An 18,456-nucleotide genomic window follows, 5' to 3' on the forward strand; every position below is an offset into this window, starting at 1 on the left:
ACACCTGTCTTTATCACCTAACACGACTTAATCATACGGCGGCATCATAAATCCGCCAGCTTCGTCATCCGCTTAATATCGCTCTTGACGGCTCTGGCCCTCAACCCATCTCCTGAGAGGGTCCCTCTGGTGCCACTTTGCAGCTGTTGAAATTGCATTTTCCTTTGTTTGGAGTTTGCAATGAGCCGGATTTATGCCCCCCCCGTCCATGGCGAGGAATATTAATGCGTTGCTCCCGCAGAACACAGCCGCCGTCTCACTCGGGCCTAAGTGAGAAATGAATGGGGCCTGATTGAGAGCGAGTGCGTCCTGGTCTGGCGGGGGCCAATCATGGGGTGGGTGCCCCAAACGTGATTACTGAACAGAATTGTAATGGGAGATTCTTGCTTGTAACCTGTCCGTAGCGAGGCACCGAGACATTTATTATAAGACTGAACTCTTATCTATTCTAAATTCTGCTCTGATAGAATGCGGAGTATCATCCAGACACAGGAGGGTGCAACAGTGAAAGTCTTCAAAGTTACTCCTTGTCATGTAACCTTTACATTCATATATTAATTATTTATGTTCCTTTTTATTAGCAAAGTAAAGCCAATTCTCCACCAAAGTATAACAAAACCAAGTGGTCACAGCTCCTAATACATCTCTTTGGAACACTCAATGAGTAGTCCGAAAGAGCCCTCTAGGTCTCAAAAAGCCATCTCTAGGCTGCTCAGATGTAAGTGTTCCAGGTCTTGTAGACCCTATCGAGATTGTTTCTCAACCTCTGGGCTGCACAAATGTTGGCACGCTTGGTTTCATTGACCCCCATTTAGGTTGTTTCGCCAGTTCTTGGACACTTGAATATAAGCACTGTCATAGACCCAATCAAGTGTGTCTTCACCTCTGGGTTGCTCAGAGGTAAACACTGTAGGTCTGGTAGACTCATCTAGGTTGTTTCTTCATTTGTGGGCCAAAGCGGATGTAAGCCCTCTCATGGGCCCTATGTAGGTTATGTCTTCACCTCTGGGGTGCTAAGATGTATGCATTCTAGTCTGGTAGACTCCATGCAGATTGTGTCCCCACCGCTGGGCCTCCGAAGATATAAGCACTTTTAGGTTTCTTAGACCCCATCTAGGTTGTGTTTCCATCTCTGGGCCGTTCAGGTGTAAGCACTCCAGGGTCTCAAAGACCCCATCTAGGTTGTTTTTCACCTTCGGGAGGCTCAGAAATAAACACTCCAGGTCTTATAGGCCTCATCTAGGTTTTGTTTCCAACTTTGAGCCACTTAGACGTAAGCAGTCTGGGTCTCCTAAATCCCATCTAGGTTGTGTCTCCACTTCCGTACCACTCAGAAGCACTCTACGTCTCCTAGATCCCAGCACTGAGGTTGTGTCTCTGCCTTCCCTTTCTTCCTGGCCATTCACGACTCTGTGTTTTGTGAGCTGCCAAGGTCTTGTAGACCCCATCCAAGTTGTTTTAAAACCTCTGGGCTGCTCAGATGTTATCATGCTAGGTCTCATTGACTCCATCTAGGTTGTTTTTCCACCTCTGGGCCACTTGGATGTAAGCGCTCTTATGGACCCCGTCTAAGTTATGTCTTAACCTCTGGGCTGCTCAGATGTAAACACTTTAGGTCTCATAGACCCCATCTAGGCTGTTTCCTCCTCTTGGCCACTCACATGTAAGCAATCCAGGTCTCATAGGCCCCATTTAGGTTATGTTTCCATCTGCGGGCCACTTAAATCTGAGTCAATGGCTCGGTATTTTGGACAGCTATTTTATCTAAGAGAAAATTCCAAAACATGGCCTGTTGGGGGTACTTCAGGACTGAGGTTGATAACCACTGGGTTAGGACATCCTCCTAACAACCAAAAACATAGATGGCTTAAAGCTGAACTCCAGTACACAAACTTACCAGAGCTTATTAAAGTGGGGGTTCACCCTAAAACATCTATATACAGTTACATCCAGCATACTGTTGACATCGACAGTATGCTGGATTATTTTATTTTTTTCTGCTGTACTTACCGTCTTATCGTTGTTTTCACCCGGCTTCCGGGTTCTCGCTCCCCCGGAGAGTAGGCGTTAAGACGAGGCATAGATGATTGACGTGCGGGTTAAGCGCGTCACGCCTTCCGAAAATATCCGGCACCTGCACAGTCAGCTCTACACGGCAGGCGCCGTAAAGAGCCGAGCTCTTATTTTCGGAAGGCGTGACGCGCTTTACCCGCACGTCAATCATCTATGCCTCGTCTTAGGAACGCCTATTCCCCCGCGGGAGTCAGAACTCAGACCCGGATGAAAAAAACTATAAGATGGTAAGTACAGCAAAAAAAAAAACCAGCATACTGCAGATGTCAGCAGTATGCTCGATGTAATGGCATATAGTTGTTTTTCAGGGTGAACCTCCGCTTTAAGTTATATATTCAGTTCCATAAAAAGCCACCCCGATCATACTGACTTTCCTCTACTTTAGGCCAATATTCTAGTTTACATGGCAAGGGAACCCATAACATAACCCATACAGAAAATGGGAAAACATGCAAACTCCATGCAGAATATAATGTGGCTGTAGGGTGACCACGTGTCCCGGATTGCCCGGGACAGTCCCGCATTTTGCAGGTCTGTCCAGGCACATTCATTCCAGGACACTACATTGTCCCGGAATGAAACTGACACAGCCCCCCCCCCCCCCCCCCCCCCAGGGCCAATCTGATGTCCCCAAAAAAGGCCAGCCCATCACCGCTTTACTCACTGACAGTACTTGTCCTGGCCGGGATTGCCTGGAGGAGCACAATCCCGCCCCCTGCTTGTGATTGGCAGGATTTATGATTTCTTCCATCACTGTGCTGTGATTGGTTACAAGCTGATTTTTGGGAAGGAAGGGTGTCCCTGAATGGTAGTTTGGAAATGTGGGCACCCTATGTGGCTGGTGGGACTTGAACATAGAACTCAAGCACCATAAGGTGTGAGCCCCCCTGCAGCCTCAGAGAAAAGAAGCCCACTTAGGATCAAAATGCATTGAATTTTATTGGATTCGTTTTCCTGTTTGTGCTATGAGAGCTGTACTTTGTAGCCAGTGGTTCCTGAACTACCCGGCTCCTGGGATCTCCATGCAGATATTTTGCCTCTGGGCCTTTCTGCATCAAAACATGTTATTAGTTTGCCCATGCGGGCCTCCCCCTGTACTTAGAGCTGCGAAGGTTGCCGTCTCCGAGGCTCGCTTCTCTCTTCTGGTCTCGTCCCACTTGGCCTGACCCTGCAATAAAGTTGGTGAATTGCATCAGAGTTTCTAAAGGAGATCCTGAGGGCCCAGAGGGAGTTGTGTGTTGTTGTATGTCAGCTGCTTCTCTGCTCACCGCAAACATATACTTAGCAGTTACAAGCAGGAGATTGAGATTGTGTTATGGCAGGCAGGTGATTTCTACAGGTATCTTGGTGGAAAATTTGGGGTTGATCTTTCATCAGATCAGACAGGTTAGTCAAATATTATACAATCTTGGTTATGAACCTCAAGACAAACGGGCTCCAGGATGGTCTTCTCTCTGAAGCCTCACCTCCCTCCACTGCCCCATTGCCAATATGGCAACAATAATTCCACCAGCTGCTGTTTAGGGGGCAAGTTACCCCTGACCTGTTCTTTGACTTCCACGATTGGCTGTCAGCTCTGCATTGGAAACAGTTTAATAAAGAATTGGATTGGCTTAAATCCCAGCAGTCTCCTTGTTAGAATAAGGAGGGTTTTCAGTTCCTTGCAGCAGGTTTTACACATACACTACAGGACTACAACCTCTTGCTACATGATTCTGTGCTCTGTAACCTCCCACTCTTGAGAACTACAGAGAGTGGTGCTTATGCATATATATTTTTATGTATAATTGAACACATGGAATCTAGTAGAGAGTAGTGATTACCTCAGGTGTGTCCGAATCACAGTCTGAACCCACCTGAGCAAGGCCCACCAGGAAGAGGTCACCTGTACTGAAACAATCATCTGTAGCCAGGGTTCTGCAGCCGTACATATACAAGGAGTCACTAATGATTGGCCCAGCACAGTGGCACCTTGCTGGCAGGATTGCTCAGGTAGGTTCAGCCTAGGATCCAAATATGCCTAAGCTCATCCCTCGTGGATGCAGAAATGTGATGGTTTTTTTTCGTGTGAAAGCGTGTGCAGAGAGTTAAAATTAAAAAAAAAAAATAGATATATATATATAGATATATATATAGATATAGATATATATATATATATATATATATATATATATATATATATATATATATATATATATATATATATATATATATATATATATATATATATATATATATATATATATATATATATATATATATATATATATATATATATATATATATAGAGAGAGAGAGATGTATATATATAGATATAGATAGATAGATAGAGATAGAGATATATATATATATATATATATATATATATATATATATAATATACTCTTCTTTTTTTTTATTGTGCTGTCTCTTGTTAAGATTTCCCTTCACAGGAGACACTCCGGGAAAAGTCTCCAGGTATCTGAAAACTCACATTTACATAGCTGTCAGCAGATCTCATGTCCACACCTGGAAGATTTACCCACTATTCATGTTCCAGTGACAACTAACATTTTATTAAAGTGGTTGTAAAGACACAAGGTCAATTACCTTCATGCATTCTATGCCTTTGGCTCCTGCTGCTGTCAATCACAGCCAGTGAGCCAATCAGGAGGTGGCGGGGGTGGGGCCGAGCCACTGCTTCATGTCTTAATGGACATACAGAGCAGCAGCTCAGCTCGGGTGCCCCCATAGCAAGCTGCTTGCTGTGGGGGGCAGGAGGGGGGCTAGGAGTGCCAACGTGGGATCCGAGAAGAGGATGATCCGGGCTGCTCTGTGTAAAATCACTGCACAGAGCAGATAACTATGACGTGTTTGTTTATTTTTTAATATAAAAAAAAAGACTTTAATATCACTTTCATTTCCCATCACATCCTGTCTTGCGATAGTGGTCACTAGAAAAATGTGGACACTGACAACAATAAAAACGTATGTGTAAAAAGGTAAAGAGAGCGCCAAATGAAAAATCTTTTGGAGTCCAAAGTCTTTGTCCCGGAGCGGCAGCAAGGATGGCCAAATCTACGTAGGAAGGGGGAACCAAACAGGCAGCAAGGTTCAGGGTAAAGGTACCAAGCAGAAAGCACGATTAAAGAGCAGAAATAACATTATGGCTAGCAGTATCTGTCAGCAAGTAAAACACTGGAGCAAGGAGTACTAGAAGAGGGACTAAATACCCTCCCAGCAGCCAGCACTAGGTGGAGCTGATGAGCTGGTAAACACCTGCTGGTGGATGCCGGAACTACAAAGGTCCCCTCTGGAAAGTAGTGTGCCACCAGTTGGTGATCCAGGGCCTGATCGTCTTTATTGTTCAACTGCTTACAAGCAGAAGATATCCAGTGTGTTTTTCGGGGGGCATATCTACTGTACTGCCTGCTAGAGCACCTATGAGTTTAACATTCTGCCATTTCACCCAGCCCCTTTGGGGGATTATGTTACCCCTGAAATGTGTTGATGACCTTTGTCCTGCTTGTTGTAGCCAGTTGACCAAAAAAAAAAAAATGTGTTACTTCTCTGAGATCTGATTGGTGTTGCCAGGTATAATTTGAGATTACGTTATAAAACAAGTGGCATTCACGTACATCTCTCTGATTGACTCCTGAGCTGTGATACAGCTGTGTCCTATATCGTCTCTGTATTCAGCGACTGAAGTGACCAGATGGCTCCACATTATCCGCGGAGCTCTGTCTCCATCCTGCTTCCTCTCTCCTCCACCCTGATCTTTCCTTGTGCCAGGCACGAGGAGTGTGAAATGCGCAGAATTGTGCTGATCCCGTTCATTATAATCTGACTCCATCTGCTACCACGATCTCTGCTTTGCTAACTTGCTTTCCAGACTTATGAGTAAGAGACTTGGGCGCTTTTTTTTTTTTTTTTTTTTATCCTGTTCATATTTTCCCACTTTGCCTTCTGCTGTTGGAGTGCTGACCGTTGTGTCATTGCTATCTAGAGAAGTCATAGCTGGTTTAAAGTCTTTATTTTTCTGTATCTCCAGGATAAAATATCTCCCGGACCAGAAATAAATCCATAACAATTGACTCCCTCATCCATGTCTTTATGGAGCTTGCTTTGCGCACTGGTGCGCAGTCATGTTGGAACAGGAAGGGGCCGTCCCCAAACTGTTTCCACAAAGTTGGGGGCATGAAATTGTCCAAAATGTCTTGGTATGCTGATGCATTAAGAGTTCCCTTCACTGGAACTAAGGGGCCAATCCTAACCCCTAAAAAACAACCCCACACTATAATCCCCCCTCCACCAAATGATTTGGGGGAGGGGGGTAGCCCAATACTTCGGCAATATAGTGTAGATGAGCGAGTTTGGGGTGGAGGAACTTGAATAGCCTGCAAAGAGTCCTGACCTCAACCCCATAGAACACCATTGGGATGAATTAGATCGGAGACTGTGAGCCAGGTCTTCTGGTCCAACATCAGTGCCTAACCTCACAGATGTGCTTCTGGAAGAACGGTCAAACCTTCCCATAGACACACTCCTAAACCTTGTGGACGGCCTTCCCAGAAGAGTTGAAGCTGTTATAGCTGCAAAGGGTGGGTCAACTCAATATTGAACCCTACAGACTAAGACTGGGATGCCATTAACGGTCATGTGTGTGTAAAGGCAGGAGTCCCAATACTTTTGGCAATATAGTGTATATAGTGCTAGATACAGGTTATAGACATATAGGTACAGTATACTTCCTAAGAGGTCACAACAGAGTCTGTGGCAAGACTTGAAAATTGCTGTTCACAGACGCTCTCCATCCAATCTGACAAAGCTTGAGATATTTTTCAAATAAGAATGAGCAAAAATGTCCCTCTCTAGATGTGCAAAGCTGGTAGAGACCTCCCCAGAAAGACGTTCAGCTGTAATTGCAGCGAAAGGCGGTTCTACAAAGTATTGACTCCGGGGGGCGCCATACAAATGCACACCACACTTTTCACATATTTATTTGTATAAAAAAAAAATAGAAAATTATTTATAATTTTCCTTTCAATTATGTGCCACTTTGTGTTGGTCTATCACAAGGATCTCCAAACTGCGGCCCTCCAGCTGTTTTTCGGAACTACATTTCCCATGAGGCATTGTAAAACTCTGACATTCACAGACACGACTAAGCATGATGGGAATTTTAGTTCCTGAACAACTGGAGGGCCATAGTTTGGAGACCCCTGGTCTATCACATAAAATACATTTACGTTTTTAGTTGTAACATGACAAAATTTGGACAATTTCAAGGGGTATGAATACTTTTTCAAGGCACTGTATCACATCGCTGTCATTGGTCTACAGTACATAGCTAGCTGCTGGTGTATGTTTTGCACCATAGAACACCCATTGTTCCATTCCATAGGGATTATTCACATGGGATTTTAGGGGTGTGATGGAGCGGTTTACAGTTGCAGGACTAATAGAACTGAAATATCTTCTTTTTTTGGAGGGGTCAGAGTTATGGCTCCCCGCAGACTGGTGCAGGCACCCTTGGCTGATTATCCATGTAGCACTAATTGTTAGAACTAAAAATCTTTTATTTTTTTGGAAGGTTAGAGCTATGGCTCCCTCAGGATGAAGACTGACACCGCTGGCTGATTATGCTTAGGGGAAAGTCAAACTGCCAAGTCGGATTTTCACCCTCGATCTCAAATGGTCCCCCCCCAAGATAATGAGAACATCAGTCGGGGGTTTGGGTAACATGAGCGTGCCTGTCTATGCACATATCTCTGAAGGAAAAGATTGTTTAGCTCTCACGCATGGCCACCAGCTAATGTCTGCGGCCAACTTTTAACATTAGGAGGGTCATCCCACCCAACAGTAATATTTTAGCAGTAAATGGAATCTAGGACTCCGCAGACCCCCCGACCTTCCATTTGTTATGGAGACTACAGGGAGGGATTCAGTCTTTTGCTCATGCTAGTCTTATACATGGTTCGAATTCTGAACAATTGAAAATTAGTGCGTTTTGTAATCCGATTTCAAATTTCGACCAACCAAGCCTTCAATTTCACCTCCTGTTACGGAAAATAAAATTTGTGGTCGGGAATCTTCCCCACTTTCCAGGTCACAGCGCGTTTCTTATTCGATTTCTCGCACGATTTCCCTTTCATGGATTAGAAGTTTGTTTTTCCAAAAATTTCCAACATGCCAGACCAACTCAAATTCGATGGTCGCATGAAAATCGGTCATTGCTATGGCCACACTTATGGTCGAAAAAATTGTGATCAATTCGGAAATTCGACACGTGTGGCCGGCGTTAGACTCTTGGATCTCCTCATGCCTTCCATTGCATTTTTAAAAAAAGGCTCATTGTAATGCTGTGGTGGGTGTGCAGGCCTGGGGACTGGGGAGAGAGAGAGAGACTTGTAAAGCGCAACACATGCAAACTGAATCGCCTCTGGGCGCTGTATCCATTTCATGGGTAAGGAACCTCTTGACCTCAGAAGAGATGGGTTTTAATCTTTCTCCTGAAGGCCAAGTGGTCCGACTCCAGTCGGATGGTGGTTGGTAGTGCATTCCACAGGCGAGGTCCCTGGACTGCAAATCTTCGATCACCCAACCAAGGTCCTTCCATAATTATCGGTTTTGGTTGGACTGTCTGGGTAATAAGATGTTAGCCTGATCCTTCAAGATCGGGTTTGATACAGCAACAAATATCCTTTATTGCTTCTCCTGACGTCTTGCGGATTATCATTGAGTTTTCAGATCGCACTGCAGATGAGAGCGAAGCATTGACAAGACTTCAGGAGGGAGATAGCGGGGATGGTGAGCAGAGGAGGAAGGCCTGACATTAAAGCAGGGACGATGAGAGGTGAATTTTTTTCAGACTCCCAACTGCTGGCATCTGCCGCCTCTGCTACAATGATCTGCTGATGAAGTGCAAGGGCGGTGTTGGCACATTAAGCATGCATTGGTTAGAACCTCTCATCTCTTCGTTAGATGTTGGATGGAACTTCAGCCACCTAATATAGATCTTTTAGAGGTTACAAGAGGATCGCAGCCAGACTCCCTGTTTTCTGGCATAAGACGTTAAATGCTGCTGCAGCTAGTCAACTGCAGTTCAGTTATCAGTGATGGGCAAAATTGTTTTTAAAGGCAGGAACGTCTGTCTCCAATGTTGGGGCAGAGCAGCCCAGTGGCTGTTGAGCCAACAAAATTGACTCTCTGTAATTGGTCTTACAGAAGGGGGATACCTTGGAATCGGTGGGGTATATTTAGGTGTGCAGAGCAAGACTTAGGCACTTAGGATGATGTCAATCTTGCAGGCTTGTCCTTGTCCTTTTTTTAAGTGAGGGACGTCTCTATCTTCAATGTTGGGGCAGAGGAGCCCAGTGGCTGTTGAGCCAACAGCATTGACACTGATCTTGTAGAAGGGGGTACCTTGAAATCGATGGGGTATATAGAAGTGTGCAGAGCAGCACTTCATTTTATTTGATGCTTTCTACATTAGAATTATGTCAAGTTGGAGAGTGCGCGCCCACAACAGGATCACTAGAATGTTCCAGAACACTTTCCTTCTTTGTATGAGTCGCTCCCCCGCTGATCAGATCACCCAAGTGTTGCTCCTCCTCTGTCGGAAACGCTGCAAAACATAAGTCACGGGTGAGAGGGTGACTCCATGCTCATCCGGTCGGCAAGAGGGAGAGACATGCAAACTTTTTTCTGCCATACGTTATCCGCCATAATTCTCCAGTTTTCTGAATTTTAGTGTCCATGCGAACTTGTGGGTGGTGGATTGCTTAGATATCTGGTGTCCAACTCCATTTCCTGGCAGGCCGCATCAGCATTATGTTTCTCCAAAAAAGGCCAGCTGTATCTGTAACTCTAGATGTCCAGAGCACCCTTACATCAGATGTCAAGCACCTCCCCTCCCTTACATCACGGTGCACCCTCCCCTCCCTTACATCACGGTGCACCCTCCCCTCCCTTACATCACGGTGCACCCTCCCCTCCCTTACATCACGGTGCACCCTCCCCTCCCTTACATCACGGTGCACCCTCCCCTCCCTTACATCACGGTGCACCCTCCCCTCCCTTACATCACGGTGCGCCCTCCCCTCCCTTACATCACGGTGCGCCCTCCCCTCCCTTACAGCAGATGTCAAGCACCTCCCCTCCCTTACAGCAGATGTCAAGCACCTCCCCTCCCTTACATCACGGTGCACCCTCCCCTCCCTTACATCAGATGTCAAGCACCTCCCCTCCCTTACATCAGATGTCAAACACCTCCCCTCCCTTACATCACGGTGCACCCTCCCTTACATCAGATGTCAAGCACCTCCCCTGCCTTACATCACTGTGCACCCTCCCCTCCCTTACATCACGGTGCACCCTCCCCTCCCTTACATCACGGTGCACCCTCCCCTCCCTCACATTAGATGTCAAACACCTCCCCTCCCTTACATCACGGTGCACCCTCCCTTTCATTAGATGTCAAGCACCTCCCCTGCCTTACATCACGGTGCACCCTCCCCTCCCTTACATCACAGTGCACCCCTCTTAACTTGTTCTGCCACGAAGAAGCAAGGGTGTAGCTGGGAAGCAGGAAGTGCAGGGTTTGGAGGAGGGCTGGAGCCTACTGAATGCTCAAACCGGGGGGGGGGAGGGGGGGATTCAGTTTCTGCGTGTCTTTTATGGCAGGTTTTCTTTAATGTTTTAATGTCTTGATTTTGTATATGACGATTACCTTGGAGCCACCATCATAGTTGGGTCTCGTTCATCCTCTTCATCTCACCAAAGTTCTTTCTGGAAACGGTAGGCTTTCTGCAGCCTCGAATAACTTTAATGACCAATAATGCTTCTAATAGCCATAGTTCTTGAGATCTTAAGCTGCTTGAACTTTTTTCTTTTTTTTTTTTTTTTTTAAATATACAAAGTACTTTTATTAAAAATAATGTAATTTGGTAATGCAATGTGTTCTATTAATTTAGTTCAAAGATATATATTTTTTTTACGTTTGGCTAAAACATAATTATTATTTTTTTTCCTTCCCCCAACAGGACTGTCCTCAGATTCTGCCTTCAACCCAAATCTACATCCCTGTTGGAGTGGTGAAACCCATCACACTGACCGCCAAGAACCTCCCGCAGCCGCAGTCGGGCCAGCGCAACTACGAGTGCATCTTCCACATCCCGGGGAGTGTGACCCGCGTCACCGCTCTGCGCTTCAACAGCACCAGCATCCAATGTCAGAACACTTCGGTAAGAAGTAGCTTTTCTCTACAGCGTTCTTATACTTTGACATCAGCGAATGGCGGAAATGCTTTTCTGTGATCGGTCGACAATGGCATCTTTTTTTTCCCTCCCCTTAACTCCTCAATCTGTTGCAGAGTAGGGGGTGTTGTTATCATTGCTGGAACACGGCATGTATGTAATAAGAACCACGTTTGTCTTTATCAGTGACAGACCGATGAAAAGCGTGAGACAATTCATTAGAGACTGACAGATCCCATATCCGTAAATCACTGATAGCCAATATTCTCTATAACAGCAGCTCAGGCGCTGAAATTACACGAGCAAGGGATTCTGGGAAATGGCTGAACAAAAGAGGGATGTGTATCTTGGGTTCACATGTGGAGGAGCCTGCAATAGCAGCCTTTTCCTAGTTGGCCATACATGGCTCAATATTTGGCCAACTCTGTGAATCCCTAGTGATCCTGCCATGAAGGTCCTTGTTCGAGAACTTCCTGTTTTAGGGTATATTAAACTAGTCACACTAATTCAGAAGATCAAAATCGCCCACATCCCAGTTTAGTAATGTATAGGGAGAACTGGAGAAGGGGAATTTTATGGTGCCACAAATATGACAACATTTAAAAAAGAACAAATATTTTTATTAATATGGAAAAATTAACAAGAGTGAACAAATATTAACTCTCAAACAAACATGTTTAAATGATCACAGCAGGGGAGCTGCGGTGGCTCAACGCGATTGGCACTGCGCTGACAAGCCATTCACCTCTGCAGCTAGGGGTTCGGATCCCGGTCTCCGCTACATGTGAATTGAGTTTGGTGGTCTCAGCCCGGCTCCCGGTGGGTGTGCAATGCGAGGTAAGCCTGCGCTTAGTACGCCCACCCCCCTCCCACAAAAACCACCACACTTACACGCACTCGAAATTGGGTTAACATGCACGCACTTTGACCATGCGGTCTCTAAAAAGAAAGGCGAAGGACTAACGGGGCTGGTTGAGCGGGCAAATCCTCTCACTCCCTTATAGGGAGTCCCTCTGCCCCGTTGGGCTTCAAAGCGGAGCAGGTAGGGCGGGCTGTGTGGGAGGACCCCCTCACACACCATTGCCACCCGGGGCATGGAGAAAGGTGGCAGATTGCCTCTGGGGGAGGCCTGCCTACTCCCAACTCCTGCAGTCCGGTTCCTCTCTTGAGTACACGCACAAAATACACTTAAAAAAAAAAATGATCACAGCATGATAACGAACAATATAATGCACAGAAAGCTATATAAATGGCTGTTGGCTCAACATGTTTCGCTAATTGCTTCTTCAGGAGCTGTAAGGCATATAGTGGCTTCAGAGAAGATGCAGAAAAAAAAAATGTCAAAAAATATAGAAAATTATTACAAATCATAATATACAGATGACTATTTCATCTGTATATTAGGATTTTTAATAATGTGGTTTGTCATTTCACAAAAGCACAATATTAATGCTTGACATGTTTGGTATCTGTTTGTTCGATGCAACATCATCTTTTATATTTTACCAAAAATATGCATTTGATAAATAGCTGTGCAAATATTGTACGATTTAAAAGATTGAAACAACCACCATTTTAATCTCCAGGATTTCTGCTTTCAGAAAACATATTTTTTGGGGGGGTTTGACTTTATACTAGCACTCTGTTTAAAAAAAATAAAAATAAAAATGTGACAAAAAAATGTGTACAAAAAAAAACCCAAAAATTTTGCACTAGTAGACAAGTGGTTAACACGGCACACCGGGATGCCAAGGCGTGAATGACCCCCCCCCAGATTGAGCGGCACATAACCTTCATACAGTGATCCATGTATTGCTGAATGATGCCTGTCCTGTGTATCCTGTGTATCTGCCGGACTGCGTGTTTTTCATATTATATTTGTGCGTGGGGAAGTTGTCCTGCGTGGGCGGCTTGCGGTCCCCGCGCTTCTTCCTATTTCTCTGGATATTTCCACTTACATTTATTTGCATAGTGTTTTTCTCCCAAAGGGACTCAGGAGGTTTTATAAATGCAGAAAGGAAAATAGAAAAGCACAACTGCACCGACTATAATCCCGAGAAGAGGAAGTCAACCACAGAGTTTTTAAAGGGATTTCCACATTCAGATTCAGGTTTTATCTCTCGCCTTGTGCACAGTCTGAAGCCACTTTTACTAAACCCATTTTGTTGCTCCATTTTGAGTGTTTTCTCTACAGATCTCTGTGTGTTCAGGCAGAGCGAAGTATTTTCACTGTCCTCGTTCACATATGCCTCGTCTCTGCTGCATTGTGTCTTGATGGCTGGTGCGTGTCGTGTCCCAAGATTGTATGCTGACAGCGGGGAGTTGGCCATTAATGAGATTAAAATGGGCCTTTTATCCCTTCCTGACAGGTCACAATATATATGAACAATAAGGTGCGCTGCCCCCAAGCCTATAGCTGAGTCACCTGTGTGGAACATTGGTTGGCAGGCACTAGGCCCGGGCTCATCCTTTGCCCCACACACCAAACACTACCCAAAAAAAGTAATTAGCACTCCATGAAATTGAAAGTGCTGGTAACTTTCTTGGTATTAAAAACTGTGCAAAATCTTGAGGCCCTGCAGTCTATGTGGAGTCCCCCCATTCATGTTGGGAGTTTTTACCCCGGCCCCTTGGCATTCGGGAGTTTTTACCCCGGCCCCTTGGCATTCGGGAGTTTTTACCCCGGCCCCCTTGGCATTCGGGAGTTTTTACCCCGGCCCGCTTGGCGTTTGGAAATTTTTACCGGCCCCTTGGCATTTGGGAATTTTTACCGGCCCCTTGGCGTTCGGGAATTTTTACTGGCCCCCTTGGTGTTCGGGAGTTTTTACCGACCCCCCTTGAGATCTGGAGTTTTTACCGGCCCCCCTTGGCGTCGGGAGTTTTTACCGGCCCCCCTTGGCGTCGGGAGTTTTTACCGGCCCCCCTTGGCGTCGGGAGTTTTTACCGGCCCCCCTTGGCGTCGGGAGTTTTTACCGGCCCCCCCTTGGCGTCGGGAGTTTTTACCGGCCCCCCTTGGCGTCGGGAGTTTTTACCGGCCCCCCTTGGCGTCGGGAGTTTTTACCGGCCCCCCTTGGCGTCGGGAGTTTTTACCGGCCCCCCCTTGGCGTCGGGAGTTTTTACCGGCCCCCCTTGGCGTCGGGAGTTTTTACCGGCCCCCCTTGGCGTCGGGAGTTTTTACCGGCCCCCCTTGGCGTCGGGAGTTTTTACCGGCCCCCCTTGGCGTCGGGAGTTTTTACCGGCCCCCCTTGGCGTCGGGAGTTTTTACCGGCCCCCCGTGGCGTCGGGAGTGTTTTGTGGCTCCCTTTGGCGTCTGGAGTGTTTTGCGGCCCCCCTTGGCGTTCGGGAGCATTTTGCAGGCCCCCCCTTGACCACTGATCCACCTTTCAGATGACCCCATCACATCAGAGCACCCCCTAATTCTTGGCAAACTGGGTTCCATGCTCTTGGCGCCCACAGGGCAGACAAATACAGCACCCCGTTTAAGAAACACTGCTTGCTTGGGACCTCCTCCTTTTGATGCATATTTAAAAAAAGCCAAATCTTTGTGGAAAAATTTGTCATCCTAGGCATGGGGCTCTTTGTCCAGGGCAATCAAATTGCTCTGCCTGGACCCCAAACAAATGTAGCCCAACTCTTCATCTACAAGTGTGCGAAGTTTGTTGGCCGGGGGACCTACGGCCGGGGAGCACCAATTTTTTTCAAAGCCGGGCACCCCTTCCATAGACTCCCATGTTAAACGGTCATTTCTCCGGTGACTTTGGGGGCCTGGTACTGGCTGGTCGTAGGTCCCCTGGACCCGGCACACATGTAGATCCATTTCTCCTCTACAAGTGTGCAAAGTTTGTTGTCTGGGGGATCTACGGCTGGGGAGAACCGATTTTTCAAAGCCGGGCACCCCTTCCATAGACTCCCATGTTAAACGTCAGTCTAGGCATGGGGACAGTGAGGTTATGGGCACAGTGAGGCATGCAGATGGACACCCTAGGCTTATACCCGAGTCAATACGTTTTCCCAGTTTTTTGTGGTAAAATTTGGTGCCTCTGCTTGTATTCGGGTCAGCTTATACTTGAGTGTGTGTGTGTGTATATATATATATATATATAATGTGTGTGTGTGTGTGTGTGTGTGTATGTATATGTATATGTATATATATATATATATATATATATATATAAATAAAAATTCGGGTGACCACGTGTCCCGGTTTGCCCAGGACAGTCCCGCATTTTGCAGGTCTGTCCCGGGCACCTTCATTCCAGGACAATACAGTGTCCCGGAATGAAACTGACACAGCCACCCCCCAAGCCAAACTAATGCCCCCAAAAAAAGGCCGCCACATCACCGCTTTACTCACTAACTGTACTTGTCCTGGTCGGGAATGCCTGGAGGAGCACAGTCCCCGCCCCCTGCTTGTGATTGGAGAAATCATAAATCCTGCCTCTTGTGTCCAATTACTGTACTGTGATTCGTTACAGCACAAGCTGATTTTTGGGAATGGGGGTGTCCCTGAATGGTAGTTTGGAAATGTGGTCACCCTAATATATATATACCCAAGTTTGATCAATGTATCATGTAATAATATACATACCTGGAACTCTTCTATAAGGCAAATATGAAAGAATCGCCTTATAGAATCCATTATAAGACACAACTCTGCTTTATATCCTCATCTCCTGCAGGTGGCACTATACCCGATAGGTGGTGATCTAAAGCAGAGCTGTGTCCTCCAATGAACACAGAGCGAGGGTTTTACAAAAAATCTAATTTTCCAATGACTGTGGATATAAACAATTCTTCCCTGGAGAATAGGAAGACTTGGCTGTAAAGCAGGGAAAGAAAACACACTTGCTATAAAAGCTGCAGGAGGTCCCGTGCAAGTCAATAAAGTGAAGCCATTTAAATATGGAACCCCCCCTCCCCCCTTCATTGACCGTTTATGAGCTGACAGTTTTATTGGCTATGGTGTGAGGAGCCGGGATGCGAGGGGTGTCTACGCTGTGCGCTTCATGGAGATGTGTGTTTGCAGAAATCCATATTACGTTTTATGGTTTTGCAGTAGGAAGCCATAAGGGAGCGGCGAGATTTATACGTTCCAGGGCTTGTTTTACAGGTCAGTAAGTGCGTTTTGTTAAATGCTTTTCAGTGAACTGTTTTAAAGGATCGTTCCTCCCCGTGGTCTGTGTGTTGTCTTTTCCATATATTGTTTCCTGCAGAGTGCAAAGATGTCATCCTGAGAAGTACAAGAGTTCCTAAAGACTAGAGGTTCTTAAAGCTGAAAGTTTAATCCACTTCTAGTTTTCCTGCCTCATCAACATGCTAATGACATTTTTCAATCTCATTTTCAGTTTATAATTTATTTTAGACCCAGTGATGACATCATTGGCTCTATATTCTTCTCTATGCAATGTAGGCAGATCATAACTGGTGGGAGGGGCCGACGGGGGGCTGTACACGACCTCCTGAAAACAGCACAGCACCCTTGCCTCAGTAGGCTGACTCTTGGGAGGAGTTGTGCAATTATTCCTTGATGGGTTGATGTCCATCTGGAGGAGTGGGTGTTCCTAGACAGACCACCTTGGGTAACACCCACATGTGATGCTGAGCCGCCATGATTGAAATAACTGAAATCCAATGAATGATTGGGGTGGTCCAGGAACTGGGTCGGGCTGTCACCCTTAAAGGGTTAATCTGGTCATGTGATAGAATTAGATTTTTAATTGTTTCTTTAAATACAAAGCTGTTGAAATTGACCAATACTGGGGGGTTCTTCAGCCCTAAAACTGTCCTCAATCTCTTGCCATAACATCCTCCAAGGCCTTCGAGGTCACTTATGGGCCAGTAGTACTGACTTATTGCTGGTGTGTGAGAGACGGGCTCATGATCATTCAGATGATTGTGTGTCTAACCTCTAGAGCAGCGGTCTCCAAACTTTGCTTTTATACATCCCTCGGGGCACTTTTTTTATTCACTGACACCAATGAAGGGCACAATTCCCCCCCCCCCCAAATGACACCCAACGATGGGGCACAGTTCCTCCCAGTGACCTCACTGATGGGGCACGGTTCCTTCCAGTGACCTCACTGATGGGGCACGGTTCCTCCCAGTGACCTCACTGATGGGGCACGGTTCCTCCCAGTGACCTCACTGATGGGGCACGGTTCCTCCCAGTGACCTCACCGATGGGGCACGGTTCCTCCCAATGACCTCACCGATGGGGCACAGTTCCTCCCAATGACCTCACCGATGGGGCACGGTTCCTCCTAGTGACCTCACCCGATGGGGCACGGTTCCTCCCAGTGACCTCACCGATGGGGCACGGTTCCTCCCAGTGACCTCACCCGATGGGGCACGGTTCCTCCCAGTGACCTCACCCGATGGGGCACGGTTCCTCCCAGTGACCTCACCCGATGGGGCACGGTTCCTCCCAGTGACCTCACCCGATGGGGCACGGTTCCTCCCAGTGACCTCACCCGATGGGGCACGGTTCCTCCCAGTGACCTCACCCGATGGGGCACGGTTCCTCCCAGTGACCTCACCCGATGGGGCACGGTTCCTCCCAGTGACCTCACCCGATGGGGCACCACCTATGAGGCACAGTTTCTCCCTATGAAACTAACAATGGAGATTAATGACACCAACAATGGGGTACAATTCCTACCAATGATGGGGGATCATTTACTCCTACTGATGGGGCATTTTGTACTCTTCATGGCCACAGTCCAACCCACCTAAATTCTGAAGGACACTAACCTGGCCCTTTGCTTGGAAAGTTTGGATACCCCTGATCTAGGCAATGAAAATAAGAGCAGTGCTGCCAGCCCACTAACATGCAGGTAAATACCAAGCACCAGTTACGGTGAGTGACGGCATGAAAACCTGTAGGATTTTAAACTTTTCAGACAGATCAGTTGAAAGAATCTTTGGTGTAGAAGCCCCCTTTATAAATAAAGCTTGTATGTTCTGTGTGTGGTTTGGGGTTCTGAGGTCCAGAGGTGCCCGTCTGCCAAGCATCGGAGTGGAAAGCAGATGCGGTTCTGCTTGTTGGAGGATCGTATGTGGTAGGGGAGGTAGGGGGGAGCTGGAAAATACCCCTTTCAGGAAATTTTTATCTCCAAATTCAGAGTAAGCAGAAGCCGGGTCAATGAGA

At 46.5% G+C, this 18,456-nt stretch overlaps 1 protein-coding gene across 3 annotated transcripts in view; it reads left to right on the forward strand.

Moving 5' to 3' along the window:
• The window catches only part of PLXNA1 (plexin A1), a 460,603-nt gene that overhangs the window by 322,304 nt on the left and 119,843 nt on the right, over positions 1-18,456 (forward strand). For all 3 annotated transcript variants that reach the window (XM_040358985.1, XM_040358987.1, XM_040358986.1), the window contains exon 10: positions 11,097-11,297. In XM_040358985.1, the coding sequence (XP_040214919.1) occupies positions 11,097-11,297 (201 nt within the window). The remainder of the gene's footprint in view (positions 1-11,096; positions 11,298-18,456) is intronic.

This window comes from Rana temporaria, chromosome 7, assembly GCF_905171775.1.
Source record: "Rana temporaria chromosome 7, aRanTem1.1, whole genome shotgun sequence".
NCBI classification, from domain to species: Eukaryota; Metazoa; Chordata; class Amphibia; order Anura; family Ranidae; genus Rana; species Rana temporaria.